This window comes from Hyalella azteca, unplaced genomic scaffold (assembly GCF_000764305.2).
Source record: "Hyalella azteca isolate HAZT.00-mixed unplaced genomic scaffold, Hazt_2.0.2 contig3082, whole genome shotgun sequence".
Lineage (NCBI taxonomy): Eukaryota > Metazoa > Arthropoda > Malacostraca > Amphipoda > Hyalellidae > Hyalella > Hyalella azteca.
In genome coordinates this window covers 235,342-254,382 of record NW_025933335.1, presented here as the reverse complement: position 1 = coordinate 254,382, position 19,041 = coordinate 235,342, and the positions used below count along the sequence as shown (strand labels likewise).

The window sequence follows — 19,041 nt, the reverse complement described above, 5'->3', positions numbered from 1 at the left end:
TCCTATCCTACCTTCACGTCTAGCGTATATACCTTCCTCTTACTGATTTATCCAAAGTTCCCTGTTAACCAACTACTTTCTTATAAGCTTTCAGCACTATGACGCACCCAATTCTTATGTTTGTTAATTTTGTTATTTATACTTGTGGCCTCGTTTTATTCATAATTTTGAATAGGTCATTACATAGGTAGTAACCGTTTAATTAGTAAGTTGTCAATTTTTTGTTTCAGTATCAGCGAACCAATTGGGAAATGCCTCTGAGAGGATTTTCCTTTGTCAACCGGACCATCATTATGTTAGTCAACCGGTGTTCATAACATCTATTCGAATAAATTCCAATAAATCTGAATAGAGTTTATAAGACTTTATTTGTCCGATTGTGTGGTCATTCATTCTTTCTCATACCTTTATCTCATATAATACATATCATCATCTCATATAGTAGATATTTTTATCTCGTATCTCAGATGCGTTATCTCCTATTGTAGATGCCGTTGTCTTTCATCATAGATGCGGAGGCAATGAAGTCAATTCCAGTTCTAGTAATCTTGCATTTTATTCTTGTAATACGGAAAAAAATCACAATAAAAAGAAAAATATATAAAATCCTAGTCAATCACAATTCTTGGTCATTTGCTATAACATATTCAGACAAGACGCAATCACAGTTCCTTTACACACAATCTTAGTTCAGTACAGTAACAAGCTGACCAAAGCCAGTGCAGGGCCGTGCCAGTACAGGGCCGTGCCAGTACAGGGCCGTGCCAGTGCCTGACGTGCCAGTGCAGGGCCGTGCCAGTGCCTGACGTGCCAGTGCAGGGCCGTGCCAGTGCAGGGCCGTGCCAGTGCAGGGCCGCGCACACAAATGATTCTCACGACGCACGGCAAAGAGACGGAATCACAGAGGTGTTATGTATTACATTAGAAATTAGACATTAATAATTATACTTGTAATCAGCAGCTCCATGGTAGGGGAAGAATCGGCTAGGCTGCTGTGGAAGGCTTAATATTAGGCCCACTTTGATGGTCTTGTGAGGCCATCCGCCCTACGCTGCAAGAGGACAGAGTTACTTTGTTCCCGCGACTGTAGGGGACAAGGCGCAGTTAAGAGCCTTTCAGCAGCCACGCATCATACGCGATAAAGGCACAGCAATAATATAAATCTTGCCAGAAATCACTTTTTTTTAACTCGGGCAAAATTTTAAAAGTGATCACTTCAATTTACAATGGTATGGTACATCGAGTTTGTGATTTTAACGACGCTTCCTTATCATGATTTGGGTTGAGGTCTCTTATCGCAATGATGTAAACGAGTAATTAAATGAGGTCCTGAGAATCGCGGGTGCAAACCATACAATCAGGGGCTGGAACTCGAAAATGATGATGGTCTGGTGGTGATAATGATCTGGTGGTGATGAAGGTCTGAGGTGTGGCGATGATGGTCTGGGGTGTGGTGATGACGGTCTGGTGGTGATGATGGTATGGAGTGTATCGATTATGGTCTGGGGTGTGGTGATGATGGTCTGGGGTGTGGTGATGATGGTCTGGGGTGTGGTGATGATCTGGAGTGTGGTGAAGATGGTCTGGTGGAGACAAGGGTCTCTCAAGACCATGTAGCCCCGCCCCCATGCAGCACACCATGCACCCCACTATGTAGCCCTCAGCTCCACTATGTAGCCCTCAGCTTGGCCAAGCTCTCCATGAGCTGGTCGTCCGTCATGACGTCAGAAGTCTTGGTAGCGCCCGGCAGGTGAGCGGCGGGTGTAGGCGCCCCGCGCACGGCGCTGCCCATCTCGATGCCGATCTCCTCCAGGACTTGCTGGACGATCTGGTCGCCCTCCTCCTCGTCCCCGGACTCGTTCAGGATGTCGTCCAGCGTGTCGTTAACTGCACAAAAACAATTGCTTTAGAATTGCCTTCTTACGTCAGGCATTGTTAACAAGGCAACAGGATTGCTTACATTCAAGTCATATTAGCATTCATATCTAGTTCTCAGTGTGAGGTTCAGGAGTGGGACCATCACAGATGACACACAAAGTGTCTCCAGGCTGCCTTGTTGCCCACTTCATTCATTTCGTCCACTCACCCACTTCATCCGTCATGTTGAGCTGGGCAGCGGCCTTCTCAAAGTTCCTCATATCCTGCGCCACGGCCTGCGGGTTCATCATCTTGTTCATGGAGGCCATGGTGGATGTGGCAGACTTCATGGACTCAGCCAGCTTCACGTTTGCCCCCATGGCCTTCTGCTGGCAGCTGATCCCTGTGATCTGGCGGGATGACATTACAGTTACATCATTGTCATGTTAGTGTGGTAGGGAGCAACATCATCATGTTGACAAGGTAGGGTGACAGTGGTGGAACTACAAAGGATTTCTAGAGTCTAAGTAAATATTCAATTCTAATTCTAAGCAGATATTCATTTTCAAAAATTTAGCAGACCAAGAATCTTTTGCAAGCAATAATTGTGTCAGAATAATAGACCCTCTTCTGCAAGGGGATGCTTCATTCTGATACAAGGAGCTGATATGGCACAACACCTGAGCCTTGCACCATCTTGTGACACGTTTGTTTGTGCTAATACATAAATGTTCTTGAAACATGGCATCATTACTAATATATCATAGCAAACAATACCTAAGCATAATTACTTATAATAATGAGATAACATATACATTTGAATATATTTAGAGTTGACTGACCCGACTCTGAGCAGCATAGGATCGAGTCTTCTGTTTTCTGACAAGAACAAGCTGCTTGGCCAAGACACGGAGGGCTTCTTGGTTGCCGGGCGTTTTGGCAAGCTTCTTGATCTCCGCTGCAATGCAGGGGATAAATTATGGCAATGCAGGATTAGAGATATGTTAGGGTAATGCGGGATGGGAGGTAGGTTAGGGTAATGTGGGATGGGAGGTAGGTTAGGGTAATGTGGGATGGGAGGTAGGTTAGGGTAATGTGGGATGGGATATAAATTAGGGCAATGCATGATGGGATATAAGTTAGGGTAATGCAGAAAGTTGGGTAAGTTAGGGTGATGGAGGAAGGGAGAAAATTTGTGTCCTACTTTGATGATTATCAGTAGGTGTGGTTCTTATAATTCTTAGAAATTTCTATAGAAGTGGCATTCATTCCTGCTCATCAAAATGCAACAAATATGGTAGAGCCAAGAAGCTTAAGAAAAACAAACTTTTAATGTGGTGCCTGTTATAAGCAGTGATTTTCATACTTTCTCCAAAATTATATTTTCATCAATTATAAGTAACATGTGCACAACGATAACCACAATGTTAGTATCTACATCATATCATAAAACTCAAAGCAAAGCAGAAACTAGATATTTCAAGATTACTGGGAAGCAACATCAGTTTTCAGCCATGAAGCTCAACACAAGACAAGAGCAATGGTCACCTCACCTTCCAACTTCTTCTCTTCTCTCTCAAGTTCATTCCTATTCCTTGTGACGGAAGTGCCAGCCTTGCGCAGCTCCCTCTCGTTTGTGCGCATCTGCTCTGCAAAGGAGTAAGGTCATCATTGAGCATTTATTTATTTTTTATATATATTTTAAGAAATTCTCAATTCTTATAAGGATCAAGTGAATTAATGTAGGTTTCTATGCTGGTTGTCTTAAATTTGAATAACAAAGTACTTTGTTTTTATATTTTGTCACACTAGTTATTAGAAGGGCGGTCATATTTGCTCACCTTTCATAGTTGGCTTTTTTTTGAAGACACTCATTCTTAAAGATTTTGATGAGTAACTATCTGAATGTAATAAATTTCATCACTCATCTAAAATATAATGAACTCTCAATTACAGTATGAACACTTTAACACAATAACCTGAATAAGGGATTTTCAACTGTAACCATTGAAATATGCAACAGTAGCAACACTGTTAATAAAAAACTAAAAACTATTTTTTATGTAGCTCTGAAAATAAAACTAGAAATTCATTGTACATGTATAAAATCAGAGACACTGGATTCTTAAGGATTTAAAAAGTAATTTTCAAAAATTAAATACATATTATTTGAGTCCTAACTCTTATTCTCTTAAGCTTAAGGCTATAAGTACACTAGTGAACTTGATTGAAGCATCATCTATGATCTATCATGGACACCACCACCAGCATTTTCATACTCAATTCAAGATTGGTAGGTATTCGTATTCCTAGTGGTTCAAATCTTTAGTAGACAAGGATATTAAAAATTAACTGGTTCTAAAGTCTCTGGTGTGCCATTAAGCACTAATTATGCTGCTAATTTATGCACCTTGCCATTCAGCAAAAGCCACATAATGTTGATCAGAAGTATAATTTCTAGCATTTTATTCTATGGTTAGATAACTTAGATTTGCACATAAGAACTACTATGTACAATTACAAAGCAGTTTCCTAGCCAAAAGCCATGATTGCACTCAAAAGACAAAAAGTGGCATCCATTCTGTTCATAAAATTTATTGTTTATAATTTATTTCAAACACCTCTACACCAACACCAGTAAATGGCAGTAATAATTTTAGGGGCAATGAGTCAGAGTTACGAGCATACGAGGTCACGAGGATTTGGCACAGGAGTCTGGAAATGATTGATTGATTTGATGCCGGTTTGGAGGTGAAAAAGAAGTCATGCGTGGACCGCTTGTAACACCTGGACTCAGCAATGATTATTTAAGACATTTCTTCATCTTTCATTTTCAATTTAATTCCTCTTTCCATTGGTGCATGCTCTCCACATTGTCATTGGTTTCTCATGATGTGTAGCGATGAGAGGGAGATTGTCATTAGGTCCAGTATTCTTCATTGGCTATAAGGTAGTTAGACGACCAGTTTGTGTGAGATACGCAGCAGTTGCTCGCACTATGGAGTGCTGAACTCTTCTGGGGTAATTGCCTCCACCGAGAAGCACACGCACAGAAATGTGAGGGACTCCCAGGGCATTGATGCNTGACTCCATAACAATACTTCCCTTGATTAGGTTGGGAGCACTTAACTGACCATGGGCCAAGCTGAGTCATTTGCAAAAGAGAGGCAATATCCTCTTCACTGCCATCAAATAGCTGAACGGCAATCAAACCTTTTCTGCGGTTCACTCGAATATCTTCCACACGCATGGTTGAAAATGGTGGTGCTTCCAGTACTGAGCAGAGCTGCTCTGGTGAGGTCAGCATCCGTTTAGAGCCATCATCTGCTGGGCGGATAAGGACCACCCAGGAATCTTGTTGATCAGTTGAGGTGGGCAAGTGCGAACTCTGCGATGATTGCGATCCAACAACATTGGTATTCGTATTCCTCTGCGTAGATTTCACTATGGGAGCTGAGATCGTTCCAGTATTGGGCCGCTTCTTTGTATCTCCTGACATTTCTTCAATGGCATCAGGCGCACTCTTGCGCTTCCGACGAGCCGCTCCACTTTCTGGTGAGTCGCCATCTTGGGATGAGGAAGGAGTTGCTTCTTTTCCGATAATAATCTCAGTTTCACAGAAATGTCTGAGTTGCGAATCGGTCATTGTCAACTCTGATGCGTTTGGTGAAGCACCAGGATCAATGAGATCTTGACCCTCAGATGAATTGATCATTGAGGTATCGTTAGTCACTTTCACAAATCACAATTATAGGGAAACAGAGAGGTTTGCAGGAACGTCCTCTTTCGACAACGGTTCAAGCTTCTCTCCCGTCTGGAAATGATTTCCCTTAATTCCAGAACTGTAAACCATCATGCTGTGAATCCTGTGATTACTGTCTACGATACGAGTATCACTGACGATGACTGCAACATACAGTCATACACAACGGTGACGGTGACAACATACACGATAAGTACACATTACATCATTATCATCATAGAGTCTGCCTTGCGCCTTGCTGAAGTCTAACCTGACATTGACAAATTTGGAGTGTAAACCAGACATCCGCCTTCCGCAGGGAAAGCGGATCGGAAAAGTAAAACATTAAGATCTAAACAATTTTGAACGAGAGAGGGATATTTAGAGTTGACTGACCCGACTCTGAGCAGCATAGGATCGAGTCTTCTGTTGGTCGAGTCAACATGGTTTCAACCATGTTGAAAACCTATCGACGAATAGCTGTCTGTTTCTAGACATGTAACCTATCAACTTTATTGAACAAAATAGCTACAGTCGCAACTTGCTTCGGCAGAACCTTTCACGCGACTGGGCATAACAAGCAAACTTAGAGAGGTGCTAAGGTATATGGTGAAATCACCAAATTAAGTTCACAAGTCAGGATCGGATAGCTGAACTTGCACTCGATCGACAATTCTACGGACTCGCCAGCGGACTCGCCTGCGGACTCGCGCAACTGGGCCGCTCATAATTCCTCCCTCGATTAAAAAATACGTTTATTGGTTTTAATTAAAAAATAATTCATGTAAAAATCTGTAATAATTCGTAATAATTCCTGCGGCAGCGTATCGATAATTAATACACATATTCCAAAATTCATGCAGATCCGTTAAGTATTGAAGGAATTATGAGCGGCCCAGTTGCGCGAGTCCGCAGGCGAGTCCGCAGGCGGGTCCGTAAATTATCGATTGAGTTGAAATTGCTAGTCAGACACGCAGGTGTATGGAGCTATTATATATGTCCTATAAATGCTATGGTAATTACTTGAAACTGGGAGTAATGAATGATGTGGTCCAGGTTGAAAAAATCTTGAAATTATGACAGACTTTTTGCGCTCTAAAGTGAATAAATTTCTAAGTTTTAGAGAATTTTCGAGTTGAATTTAAAAAGTTATTAATAAAAATTATTTTTTACTAACGGCTGAACAGATACTCGGGAAATTATAACAGGCTTTTTGCCACTGGAACGTGAACAAATTTCTAGTTATGGGAGAACATTCGAGTTGAATTAAAAAAGTCATGATACTTAGTAAATCTTTGGAAAATCGCGGAATTTCTCGTGCTGAATTCGATAGAGGATAGAATCCTTTTGAAACGAGTGATGTCAAGTAAATACATCACGCACAGCAACAGCGGTTAATCGTATATTGGTCGACTGCCCACCTCGCATTCTGCTTAGCCAGTTACCATTTGTATTTTCATGTCTCATGGAATTTATGGGACGTGCCCAGCAAGTCTTAACTTTCTGATACACTCCCTGACATGGCCACCACTAGGCTACTCAGCCACGAGTAACGGTACTGACTCTTCTTCATCCTTGGCGCTTTATTAATCCACAGGGCACTTGCACAACCTTCACCTGAGTTTATCCTTCCGTGCCCTACCTTTGACCTGTCGATATCTGCCTCCCGGTAACACCTGTGACCTGGTGATACCTGCGTCCCGGTAATACCTGTGACCTGGTGATACCTGCGTCCCGGTAACATCTGTGACCTGGTGATACCTGCTTCCTGGTAATACATGTGACCTTGTGATACCAGCGTCCCGATAATACCTGTGACCTGGTGATACCTGTGACCCCGCTACACTTGCTCGTACAGAGCACCAACACCCGACTTTCCTCTTGTTTTCCAATTACATGTTAGTGCGGTAGTGAAGGAAACGTCGGTTTAAGCAACTCAGAACTGTAATTGGGTTTTCCAAGCTTCACTTGGGTAGCCTACATAAGATTGTAGTCCTGTATTCTGTAGCTTATATAATCGTGGTGGCAATTTATGACGCGTCAGGGAAGACCTTAGATTTTTGTTGTTTTTGGTCATTCATACCCATTTGATTGCCCATTTTTGTAGTCATGAATTTGAATTGTGGCTTGTACTTTGGTGAAATTTTGGACAATGCCAACTATTCATGGACAACTGAGCAGGTAGAAATCAATCACAATCTTGTATACAATGTAATAATTTTTCAACAGATTCTGTGAACATCATCGACTCACTGGAAATGGATTATTTTGTAGAATGAGAAAAAGAATTTTGATAGAAAGAATTTTGGATAATGATAGGCAATAAGTGCATCTCTATTTAGACTAAGTCTCATTCATTTCTCTTAGTAAGCCATTCCAACTGCTTCTGCATCAAATGATGCGTTCATGTTCGCATCAAATAATGATGCGAACATGAACGTTTTCTTACAACGACGTTACAACATATACATATTATTTATTTTATGCATATTATATTATGTGAGTAATGTTTTAACCATAATAGAAAACTTTGAAAATATTTAAAAACTTGATGTGTTATAAGACATGTCCGTTATTGTTTACACATCTATCTTAAAATGTGCGTTCATCCTTTCTAATGATCACTTCTCATTAGTAATTACGCAAATCATTTACCATTACTACTAATTGCACACAGCCTTTGAAAATGACAATTGCCAATTGCATGAAAAATGTTGGTTCACTTCAGCTAGACAGCGCCATTTAACTTCCCGCTATTTGAGTTAAGTACTTTCAATTAACTTAGAAATAAATCGACGTGAGATGTTGTCTTTTTTAAATGGAGAACTTTATAAAACTTGATGAGTTGCAGCTAAAAGGTTAATTAAATGGCGATTCGATTCTCCTTTGCGTACTTCGTGACAACCCTGAGGATGCCTTCCACCTGAGGGTTGTTGGCAGACCGCAGCTGCATCACGATGTCACCGATCGTCTCTCTGTGTCATAGACAACAATTTTTACTGGTAAAATCTCAAGCTTGAGGTTTTTTTTCGCGAACACAATTGAAACATGAATGGACTATTTTAACTTTCTATGCCAATATAATTTACCATTCCAATACTAAATGGTTAATTAACACACTTATGTTCTAACACACTTATGATGCTCTAACACACTTATGCTCTAACACACTTATGTTATGTTAAGAATATTTATTTACTTTGGTTCTTTGCCAGCAATGACCATCTGGAACATGCCCACGCAGGCCCCTCGTTTCCCCTCCCAGTACTCGGGGTTGGGATCGAGCCTCTCGAGGACATCGAAGGCCCTGGCCGCGTAGTAGAACTGCCCCATCTTGTAGCAGTCGTTGGCGATGAGCTGCAGTAAACTGAACGCCTCTCCCGACGTCTCCATCTTCAGGTACAACTCCCACGCCATGCGCGGGTTGTTGTTCATTATGTCTGGGCGCATAAACGTCAATTTAACTTTATATTGGTTGGTGAGATTATTTTCATTTCGAATAATTAATCGTGGAATTAGATGAATAATTAACTAATCATAGAATCCAAAAATTATATGCTGCGATGCTTATCGCTATAGACAGAATATTTAATTTATTATTTTTAGTTAGTTAAAATGTCTAATATATAAAAAACGTGACGTGATAGTACTGAATCTGGAGGTTATCCATGATGTATAAGTCAGGAAGCGACCATATTTGATTTAACCATCCAGCAACGAATCAAATGTTCCCAATAAGCTCTCCTGATAACAAAATACTAAACGAAATCTCACAATGAATTTCTTTTAAATCTCGCCCTAAGTTTTCAAAAAGTGACAATCCAATACAAGTTGGACACTACAAGTTGATTGTATAAATCACGAGACATTTCACGGTTATTCAGTGCGTTAATTGATCTATGGAATTTAGAGTGCTTATTCATTTATTTAGTTTCTCAGTTATCAAGAAACTAGCAGCTAACTCACAGCATCGGGCCAACCACGATAAATATACGTAGTCGCTTTTGACCTTCTCGTTCTGGATGAGCAAGAATACCTCTTCTGCCTCCTTGAAGTCCCCCACCGCTGCTTTAGCCTGCAATGATAATCCAAAAATTATAAATTAAATAAACATTTTTATTTCAACTCAAATATTGTTCGTTTATTTTGAATAGATGGTTTCAATCACTTTCACCGAAGAAAAAATGTGAAGTGTGTTTTAGCAAGATGCATAATTGAGCCAACGAATGCCCATCTCGTCCAACATCATCAACTCATTGTTAATTATGAATAACCTGAAAAAAACTACACACTTAACATGAGTTTTCACTCTACAGAAATGCATCACTTTCAGCATTTTTAAGCTTCGATCATCTAGGCACGTTCATCAGTTACCGAAATAACTACATGAAGTATGCCCAATAGTATAATATATTAGTATTTTCTAATACTCTATATAGTATATATTCATTATATAATGAAAAATACGTGTTTCGTCGCTTGTTTTGCTGTGCGTATAATTGGGGTTACTGTTATGTGTTGAAATTGCCCATCCTGTTAGTGGCGACTATGGATGACCTATCTGGGGTTACCTAAGGTGACCTATAGTAGTGATAGGTCAGTTCTACAGGTCACTCAGGCCACTATTAGTTCTAAGACTATCACTGGCTCGCTGGACCGCCAGAACTATTTTGTTTGCATTACAGAACATTAATCAGGTTGAATTTCAAATATCGTGGGAATTACTCATGATTTTCAATAATTGCTTGAGAGAAAGTCAAGTTTGGTGTCATAGTTGCAGACAAAGTTTTCGAAGTCAGAGTAAGTTTTTTCGTGAAATTGAAGTTAGCGGGTCAATTCTTAATATAAATACTTAACTTTGATTTGTTGTTGAACTGGGTGTTATGAAAGTAGAAAATGTCGAAACGACAAAGTTAGGAGAGAAGTATTAAAATATATATATTTGTAGACGAATTTTTTGTGATTTAATTTGTAGGCCACATCGTTGCATAAGCAAATCTAAATTCGTAGTGGATTACCTGAGCGTAATTAAAGTTGAAAGTGTCATCGTTGTAGACGTTAACCTAATTTGCATGAGGATTACCTGGGTGCTATTAAAGTAGAAGGTGTCATCGTTGTAGAAGTGAACTTACTTTTCGTGCTGATTACCTGGGCATAATTAAAGTTGAAGGTGTCATCGATATAAAAGTGAACCTACTTTTCGTGCTGATTACCTGTGCGTAGTTAAAGTTGAAGGTATCAGTGATATAAAAGTGAACCTACTTTTCGTGCTGATTACCTGGGCATAATTAAAGTTGAAGGTGTCATCGTTGTAGAAGTAAGACTTGATGCTGTTGAGGTAGAGCAGCACGTCGTCGAACTGCTTGAGCAGGAAGAAGCAGGATGCCATGCACTGCCGGCCCGGGATGGTGTCGCACTCAGACGCCGACCCGCCCACCAGTTGGAAGTACTGCTGCGCCACCTTCAGATTCTCGCGCTGTTCCGATGTAAAAATTGCAAATAGTTGAACAAATGCCATATAATTTTCTGAGCCAGTGGGAAAAAATTCCCAAAGATGAAAGTAAATAATTATCTTCTAGTGATTATGATTGCGTTGCTGTTCACAGCGATTCAACTTCTAGCATATTTCGTCACTTTACTGCCTCATTTGTAGCGATTTTAGCGTTTACTAGGCCACAGGCCTGTCGCCGATTCATTAAATCGTAGAAAATTCACAGCTTGTTGCGGTCTCGAACACGCAACTCTCTGCTCCAATTTTGTTGTGCTTAACCACTCGGTCTCTTCGCCGATTCTGACCAGAAATGTTACTCAGAGCTGGGACGGTTGGGACCGAACCTATAGCTCGCTGCTTCAATCGTGGGACTCTAACTGTAACCACTGGGCCACCCTGTCCACTATCCCAAGGACGACACCTTTAACCTCTCTCGCTCTCTCTATGGTTTATCCATAATTCTCCGCATTTCTCAACTTCGTTGCCTGCACTTTAATTATGCCTTATGAATAACTCAATTCATTTTATGTACTTAGCGTAGGCTTTTAGAAACTGATAATTAATAACTAAGTATTGACAACAAAATTACCGATCCGGACTCCTGGCCAATGGCCGCGTTCACGACGCCCTTGAGGATGTATTCCTGCGGCACCGTCGGCTCGAGGTCCTTGAGGAGGAGGTACGCTTCCTGCACCTCATCCTGCCCATACGGCACTTCTTATTAGTAAGATAGCAGTTCTTAAGATAGCAGTTCTTAAGACAGAAGATCTTATGATTGTGGTTCTTAAGATAGTGGGTCATAAGATAGAAAATCGTAAGATAATAGTGCCACAATATTGCGCTGCTGTGGACATTCCTGCGCTGTTGATCACCCTGGCGTTGCGCTGGGGCGAGCGTTGGCGCAGGCAAGTTCACCCGCGGCTGGCTTCCAGACTGCAGCGATTTCTGACTGGGTGAGGAGGAGGTACGCTTCCTGCACCTCATCCTGCACATACGGCACTTCTTAGTAAGATAGTAGTTCTTAAGATAGTAGATCTTAAGATAGTAAATCTTAAGATAGTACATCTTAAGATAGTAGATCTTTCATTATTCATTCAGTCTGCCCTAATGAAAAAAGATCTTAAGATAGTAGATCTTAAGATAAAAGATCGTAAGATAGAAGATCGTAAGATAATAGATCTTAAGATAGTAAATCTTAAAATAGTAGATCTTAAGATAGTACTTCTTAAGATAGTAGTTCTTAAGGTAGTAGTTCTTAAGATGATATATCTGATGATAGTAGATCTTAAGATAGTAGTTATTAAGATAGAAGATCTTAAGATATCTGCGTTAGCTGCCAACAACAACCTAACTGTCTGTTCAATGCCCAATATAAATCCTAATTTGATTACCAGTCTTCAAAGTACTCATATTTTTGCTGGTCTAGAACAAATTGTTTTCGAATACTGAAATGATATCTGGGCTCCATAAATTATTTGGGGATTTTATAAGCACAATGAGTTACCCAATTTCTCTCCGGTAACAAAACGGAGCCAAAATGGAAGTGCAATTTTCAATTTAGAAAAATGTTGTCCCATATCAATGTGCAATTGCGGTAAAATTATTCGCGTTAGATTCACTTTTACATTTGAACATAGATAATTTTACATATTTAATCGATCATATTGTTCGATGAGAATTAGGTATTTGATAACAAAGTTTGCGTGTATACTCGCAATATAACGGTTCGAGATAGTGAAACACCGAGTTAAGTCTGTCATAACAATGTACCTGTTTAAAATAGTAGATGACCAGGTTCAGTCTGCCAAAACAATATACTTGTTTAAGATAGTAGATGACCAGGTTCAGTCTGCCCTAACAATGTACCTGTTTAAGATAGTAGATGACCAGGTTCAGTCTGGCCTCAGGGATGACATCCACCAGGGATGGCAAGACCTGCAAGGCGCCCTCGCCGCTCCTGAAGACCACGAGGTTGTGGCGCACCAGGTCTTGGGCGAACGTCAGAGGCGCAGAGCTACTGTCCTGAGTACCGACGCAAACAACAGAGTTTCGTCACGATCATTTATATATATTTAGATAATTTTTTCGATTTAGTACCGAGGCAAGGAACGAAATTTCGTCACGATCATTTTATATTTATGTAGAAATATTTTTTTCGATTTAGTACCGAAGCGGAGAATAGAATTTTGTCGCGATCATTTTATATTCATCTAGATATATTTTTTCCGATTGAGTACCGACGCAAACAACAGAATTTCGTCACGATCATTTTATATTTATGTAGAAATCTATTTTTTAATTTAGTACAGACGCAAAAAATAGAATTTTGTTACGGTTATTTTATATTTATATAGATATATTTTTCTTTATTTAGTACCGACGCAAACAACAGAATTTTGTTATGGTTATTTTATATTTATCTAGATATATTTTTTTAATATGAATACCGACGCAAACGACAGAATATCGTCATGATCATTTTATATATATATCTAGATATATTTTTTAGATTTTATCTATTTTATTTTTATTTATTTATTTTTTATCTATTTTTTATCTATTTTATATTTATCTAAATGTTTTTTTAGATTGATTTCCGACGCAAACAACAGAGTTTCGTCATGATCATTTTATATTCACCTAGATATACTTTTTCGATTGAGTACCGACGCATTCAGAACAGAATTTCGTCATGATCATTTTATTTTTATCTATCAATATATTTTCAATTTAGTACCGACGCAAAGAACAGAATTTCGTCACGATCATTTTTTATTTATCTAGATATTTTTTTCGTTTCAGTACCGACGCATTCACAACATAATTTGGTCATGATCATTTTATATCATTTGAGATTCATTTTTTATTGTAAAATGCAAGCACTGGAAGTTAGAGACTTTATGAACTATCGGTGACTTTTTGTCACTTGTGATATTTCACTATAGGCACATCATTAGTGAAATTACGGGCTCCTGTATACGCGTGAATACGCAAACTGTAAAATCACACAAATATATTCGCACTCGTTGGTTAATGTATTAGGCTATCTGAAAACTCTAGACTAATTATTATTCTGATACCGATAGGTGTCAATAGCGCTGCGTATTTCTCATACCTGCAAAGCTCTTAGCTCCTGTCTCATTGCATTAATACTTACGTTCATGCTGCAAATTTTTGTCTCCAAATAAAAATATAAATTTTTGGCTCTATTTATTCACATTCCCTGATATCCTTGATACTTGTAGATCACTCAGCACCATTCTCATTGCACGAATACTTCACATTCCCGCTATAAATTTTATCTGCAAATAAATAGATAATCGGTCCATATATTCACACTTTCTGGTACCATTGATACCCTAACAAAACTTAGAGTCGCCACAGCTTCTGGTAATCTAAATCAGAAGCTGCCTCGTCTGTAAATTTCCACTGGGTACCTGCAAAGCCCTTAGCTCCTGCTCGGCCGCCTTGCCGTTGTACAGCCTGAAGTGGTTGCAGGCCTTCAGGTTGGTTGCAACCGGAGAATCTGGGTGGTGTTGCAGGTACACAGCAAGTACCTCCTGGGAGACGTCGTAGTAGTCGAGCTTGTAGTAGCACAGCGCTACGTACACGTTCAGTGCCAGGTACTCTCTGGGAACAACGTACAAGATGATGCATGCACTCTTTTCCTTATTAGCGTCGTTAATTTGTACAATTTTTATTACCTCTCAAGGGTATTGTGGATACAGTTTGAAATCTAAGCTTTAAATTACTTTTTATTACTTAAAACAAAAGTCTTTGTTATCCAATAAGCTAAAAAGCTAGATGCAGTGTAATGAAAATAATCATGGAGCTCTTTCGAAATCTCGTCATGCTGAGGTCGCCTGAATTCTAATCATTGATTAGACAAGTAGTTGATGTTTAGGTAGTTCATATCTATCAGGCCTTTTAATATTAATAAATGGCTTCATTTTTCTAATTAGGGACCAAAGGGGGTACTTGCAATCAATTATTATCCATAAATTTCAACAAAATTTAATGCGAATAGTTCTGGTTGAATGGTATACTTCTTTCAATTGTTGGTTCCGATACACAGCATTTATTGTTTGTCCCACCTAGTTGTTATTTTTTATGGAGCAAAGCAACTAACCTGTTGTCGAGTAGGATGCGTTTGTAGATGTCAATGGCCTCTTGATAATGCGAGCGCAAATAATGTATGGACGCAAGACTGAGCTGGTCCTCGATAACATCTTCTAGCTGCTGATGGTGCATCATCAGTCTGTTCTCATCGTTAAACTTGTGCGCCAAGTGGAAGAACAGCCGCGTGCGTAATGCTGACTTCGGAGCCTTTTCTGCCGCCTGTCACCATCAATGATTTTTTTTAATTAAACTGAAATAATATACCGTCAATAACACATGAGTCGCCACTTAGTATAGTAGCGCACTTAGATAATGCACTAATCTCGCCGCTCCTCAATAACAACTGTACAATACAAGTCATAAATACGATTTGTAGGGCTCGATTACCAAATAATAACGACGAATTTGTTTCGATCTCGCTTGAGAATTTTTCTTTAGAAAATTGATAGTTTCTCTTGACGGCAGGCGACATTATAAGTGCTGTTATGACTCAGATATCATAGAGGTTAAAAATTTAGCCCGATTTACTTTACAATTTTTGTTATTTCATTAGTAATGCCATACCTCCTCCGCCTCGGGGTACATGCCGAGGTAGAAATAGCAGCACGCCAGATTCATCCAGTCTTCGGGGTTGGCCTTAGCCGCGTCAGCAGTCAGGTTCTGGAACTCCTTGAGCGCCCGCTTGTAGTCGCCGAGGTGGAAAGCGCAATAGCCGATCCATTGGTCCCCCAGCTCCCGGCTGGTGCCGCTGTGACGCTCGAACTGCCATGTCAATTAAAAATATTTCCCTATTACCTGATATTACATTTCAGAACGCACTGCCATGTCAATTATAAATACTTCCCTATTACCTGATATTACATTTCAGAACGCACATTGTGCACTGATTGCTAGCAATCGGAAAGCAGAAATGAATATTACCACAGAATCGTCGTAGAAAATATTATCAAAAATACTGCATATCAAAAGCTTTATTTTTTATCGGAATTACAAATTAAAATCGGAGGTTTTTGAGCTCTCTCGAAAGAAGCCGAATCGAACCAAATTAGTCCCGCATTGTTTAATTTTTGTTGACAATCTAACATAATTATTTGTGAATCTGGAAGTTTTCAGAAGTATTTTTATAACGGAAATTATTTTCATTGATAATAATTACTTAAACTTTAATAAATTTATAATTAAACGAATATTTCGCACCTCAAGCAGCGTAATGGCGCCGACGTAGTCCCGCTTGGCAAGGAAGTCCTGGAGTTTGGGCAAAGCTTTCTTGGACGACGCCGATGACTGCGTGGCCGCGACAGTGCCGCTCAGGGCCGGCTTCGCGCGAGATAAAATCTGCGAAATGATCACCAAATATATATTAGTATTTCTGTATTTGCAATAATAATTTATTTATAACTAATATAATAACAACATTTATTGTATTAACTTTAATAATAATTTATTTATAACTAATATATTAACAATATTTATTATATTATCTTTCGTCAAACTGCATAATTTCCGACGTTACAATCGTACCTGCCTAGTGTATGTACAGTTGTTCCTATGTTGTCCGGTATAAAACGGGTTGAAGGTATAAAACCATTTGATTAAATTATATATTGTGGAACACCGCTCAGTGATAAAAAGAACTCTTTCAATAAAATACGGAAAATGTTGCAATATCGTGCAGTCGAAGGATTTTATATCAATAAGTTTGTTAACAGCCAATTTCGTATGAATTTCCTGGCGAATATTGCCCGTCAGCGACGATCTTCCTGTCAAATCGTTACTACAAAATATTAAGTCTCACCTAAGAAGTTTCTCCGAGAGCCCTTTCTTGGCAGAAGAGAATAATTCTTCTTCCCGTCTTTTATTAACTTCATATCTAGTAAATACTGAACCGTTATCATCTTATATCCTCTTTCTATAAAGCAAACATATAATAAATCCACATCTTAAATTGTCTCCTGTCTAGCAAATGTTGAACCGTTATCTTATTTTATCTTCCAGTGATGAAAATACCTAATAAATCCTCATCTTAAATTATCTTCATGTTTAGCAAATGTTGAACCGTTATCTTATTCTATCTTCTGTATAGTGATGCAAATACCTAATAAATACTCAATTTAATTAACTTCCAGTCTAGCAAATGTTAAACCGTTATCTTATTTTATGTCCTAGTGATGCAAATAATACCTAATACATCCTCATCTTACATTAAACAGAATCATCTTTACAGAAAATAATGATCATTTTCCAATTAACAAATTTACCTACCATATCGACTCAGTCTGCGTAATTACTCCGTCAACAGGAAAGTGTCAGCCAGTAGGACTCGCGAATTCCGTTCAAGCTCAGTTCCTTAAATTTTTATTTCAGGGTCAACACGAATATTTTTTTAAATTTAACAATATTATAAATGCTAACGCATTATTTTCTGCATTCTAATAGTCTGATTCTGGCCAAGGTGCACTTCGATCACAGACATTTGACTTACTGAACCCGAGGCCGTTTGTTAGGGCCGTCTCCATGGCAACCGAAGCTCCTCGCGATGTGCTTGTATGAATATATCCTTCTCTCTGATTAAATTGTGCCACTTAAATAAGATGCTTACATAAATTTACTTTATTTGGAATATATATATTTCGTTTTGATTTTTAACACGGGTTATATCATGAATGATGTTAATATGAAGTTCACACAATAGCCTCGTTCCATGTTGATCACATTGTTGACATGCTGACAGTAGCGAGTGTGCATGTGCATCGTTCGGCTGTGCATGTGCTTGTTCTAAACTTTATTCCAACATAAATAGAATAAATATTCTATTCATAAATAGAATAACGTGACATAGAAAGCTGCTCCGAACAAATACGAGCAAAATGCAAATTCATAAAATTGCAAGAACTTTTTATTGGACGAAAAAATACTAAGATCAATATACGATACTTGATTACTTTGGATTCTTTTCTGACTTTCATTTTAAAAACGCATACACCGCATATCCACGATACCTTGATTGTTGCTTAAATTATTTTTTATGGCATCGTGGGTTATGGTCAATTATTAAAGATATTTTTTGAATGGTCAATCATTAAAGATTTTGAAGGCGAGTATGCCAACCTTTTACTAATTGCTTGCTAACTTAAATTAACATTTTTTTCTTAAAGTCACCGGCTCGTTCAGTTTGACGGCCGGAAGTGACATTATACTTCACAGATGCCACACACAATTAAATGGTCTATTGATTTTGAAAAAAGCTGCCAGAAACTTAACATGAGGGTGACATAGACAAATGGTGGAGATTATTCTGCGGACAGTTTTCAAATTGTCAGTGCTGGTCACTGGGTCTAAACTGTCCATGACTATGGCTCATTTGGACTATTATGGAATGGTTACTGATGCATTTACTTTATTACTGATGCATTTCCTATGTTGCTGAGGCATTCAATATGTTGCTCAGTCATTTACTACGTTGCTGATGCATGTACTATGTTACTGATGCATTAACTATGTCACTGAAGTATTACACCTGTTGTTACGGGAGAGCGGGTAACTATTAATAAATATAACAGAGCAGCCTAAACGCTCAATGTCCCCGGGCAGGAGATGCTACTGGTAACGAGAGATGACGCATACAATAAGACCTACTAAGGCACAAGAATAAAATTCGACCCGAAGTTTTATTCAATCTAGACAAGAAACTTAGACAAATATAAATACTAACTACCTACTTCATCGGCTACTCAACTAAAAAACATTTATTCAAATAGTCGACCCGCGACAATTCTAAAACCTATTGACCTTTACACAAAACTGAACACGAGACGCGCCGACGTCCCGAGAG

At 38.9% G+C, this 19,041-nt stretch overlaps 2 protein-coding genes across 3 annotated transcripts; both read right to left on the bottom strand.

Moving 5' to 3' along the window:
- Positions 1 to 537: 537 nt before the first annotated feature.
- On the bottom strand, positions 538 to 3,939 carry LOC108676396 (charged multivesicular body protein 2b). 2 transcript variants are annotated; one of them, XM_018164470.2, is made up of 5 exons: positions 3,699 to 3,939; positions 3,411 to 3,506; positions 2,700 to 2,815; positions 2,087 to 2,267; positions 538 to 1,887 (listed from the first exon to the last, which is right to left on the bottom strand). In XM_018164470.2, the coding sequence occupies exons 1-5, from the start codon at positions 3,730 to 3,732 to the stop codon at positions 1,670 to 1,672; spliced, it is 645 nt and encodes a 214-aa protein (XP_018019959.1). In that variant the 5' UTR covers positions 3,733 to 3,939; the 3' UTR covers positions 538 to 1,669. The 2 variants fall into 2 exon arrangements, with proteins under 2 accessions (XP_018019959.1, XP_018019960.1); XM_018164471.2 differs by having other exon boundaries at positions 3,411 to 3,501; positions 3,699 to 3,759.
- A 3,857-nt stretch (positions 3,940 to 7,796) lies between these two features.
- On the bottom strand, positions 7,797 to 17,672 carry LOC108676389 (intraflagellar transport protein 56). Its single transcript, XM_018164459.2, has 11 exons — positions 17,472 to 17,672; positions 16,407 to 16,544; positions 15,774 to 15,971; positions 15,220 to 15,428; positions 14,528 to 14,720; positions 12,957 to 13,112; positions 11,680 to 11,790; positions 10,878 to 11,075; positions 9,566 to 9,674; positions 8,799 to 9,039; positions 7,797 to 8,574 (listed from the first exon to the last, which is right to left on the bottom strand). The coding sequence occupies exons 1-11, from the start codon at positions 17,472 to 17,474 to the stop codon at positions 8,463 to 8,465; spliced, it is 1,668 nt and encodes a 555-aa protein (XP_018019948.1). The 5' UTR covers positions 17,475 to 17,672; the 3' UTR covers positions 7,797 to 8,462.
- Between the last annotated feature and the right edge of the window lie 1,369 nt (positions 17,673 to 19,041).

What these genes read in the sequence shown, in the direction of transcription:
- LOC108676396 (XM_018164470.2), bottom strand. Translation starts at nt 3,732, where the DNA reads ATGAGTGTCTTCAAAAAAAAGCCAACTATGAAAG. An exon ending in AAAAAAGCCAACTATGAAAG is followed by an intron (nt 3,507 to 3,698) that starts GTGAGCAAATAT and finishes ACTCCTTTGCAG; the next exon opens with AGCAGATGCGCACAAACGAG. An exon ending in CAACATGACGGATGAAGTGG is followed by an intron (nt 1,888 to 2,086) that starts GTGAGTGGACGA and finishes GTTTTTGTGCAG; the next exon opens with TTAACGACACGCTGGACGAC.
- LOC108676389 (XM_018164459.2), bottom strand. An exon ending in TTGGCCAGGAGTCCGGATCG is followed by an intron (nt 11,076 to 11,679) that starts GTAATTTTGTTG and finishes ACATCGGAACAG; the next exon opens with CGCGAGAATCTGAAGGTGGC. An exon ending in TCAACTTTAATTATGCCCAG is followed by an intron (nt 9,675 to 10,877) that starts GTAATCAGCACG and finishes TTATCATTGCAG; the next exon opens with GCTAAAGCAGCGGTGGGGGA.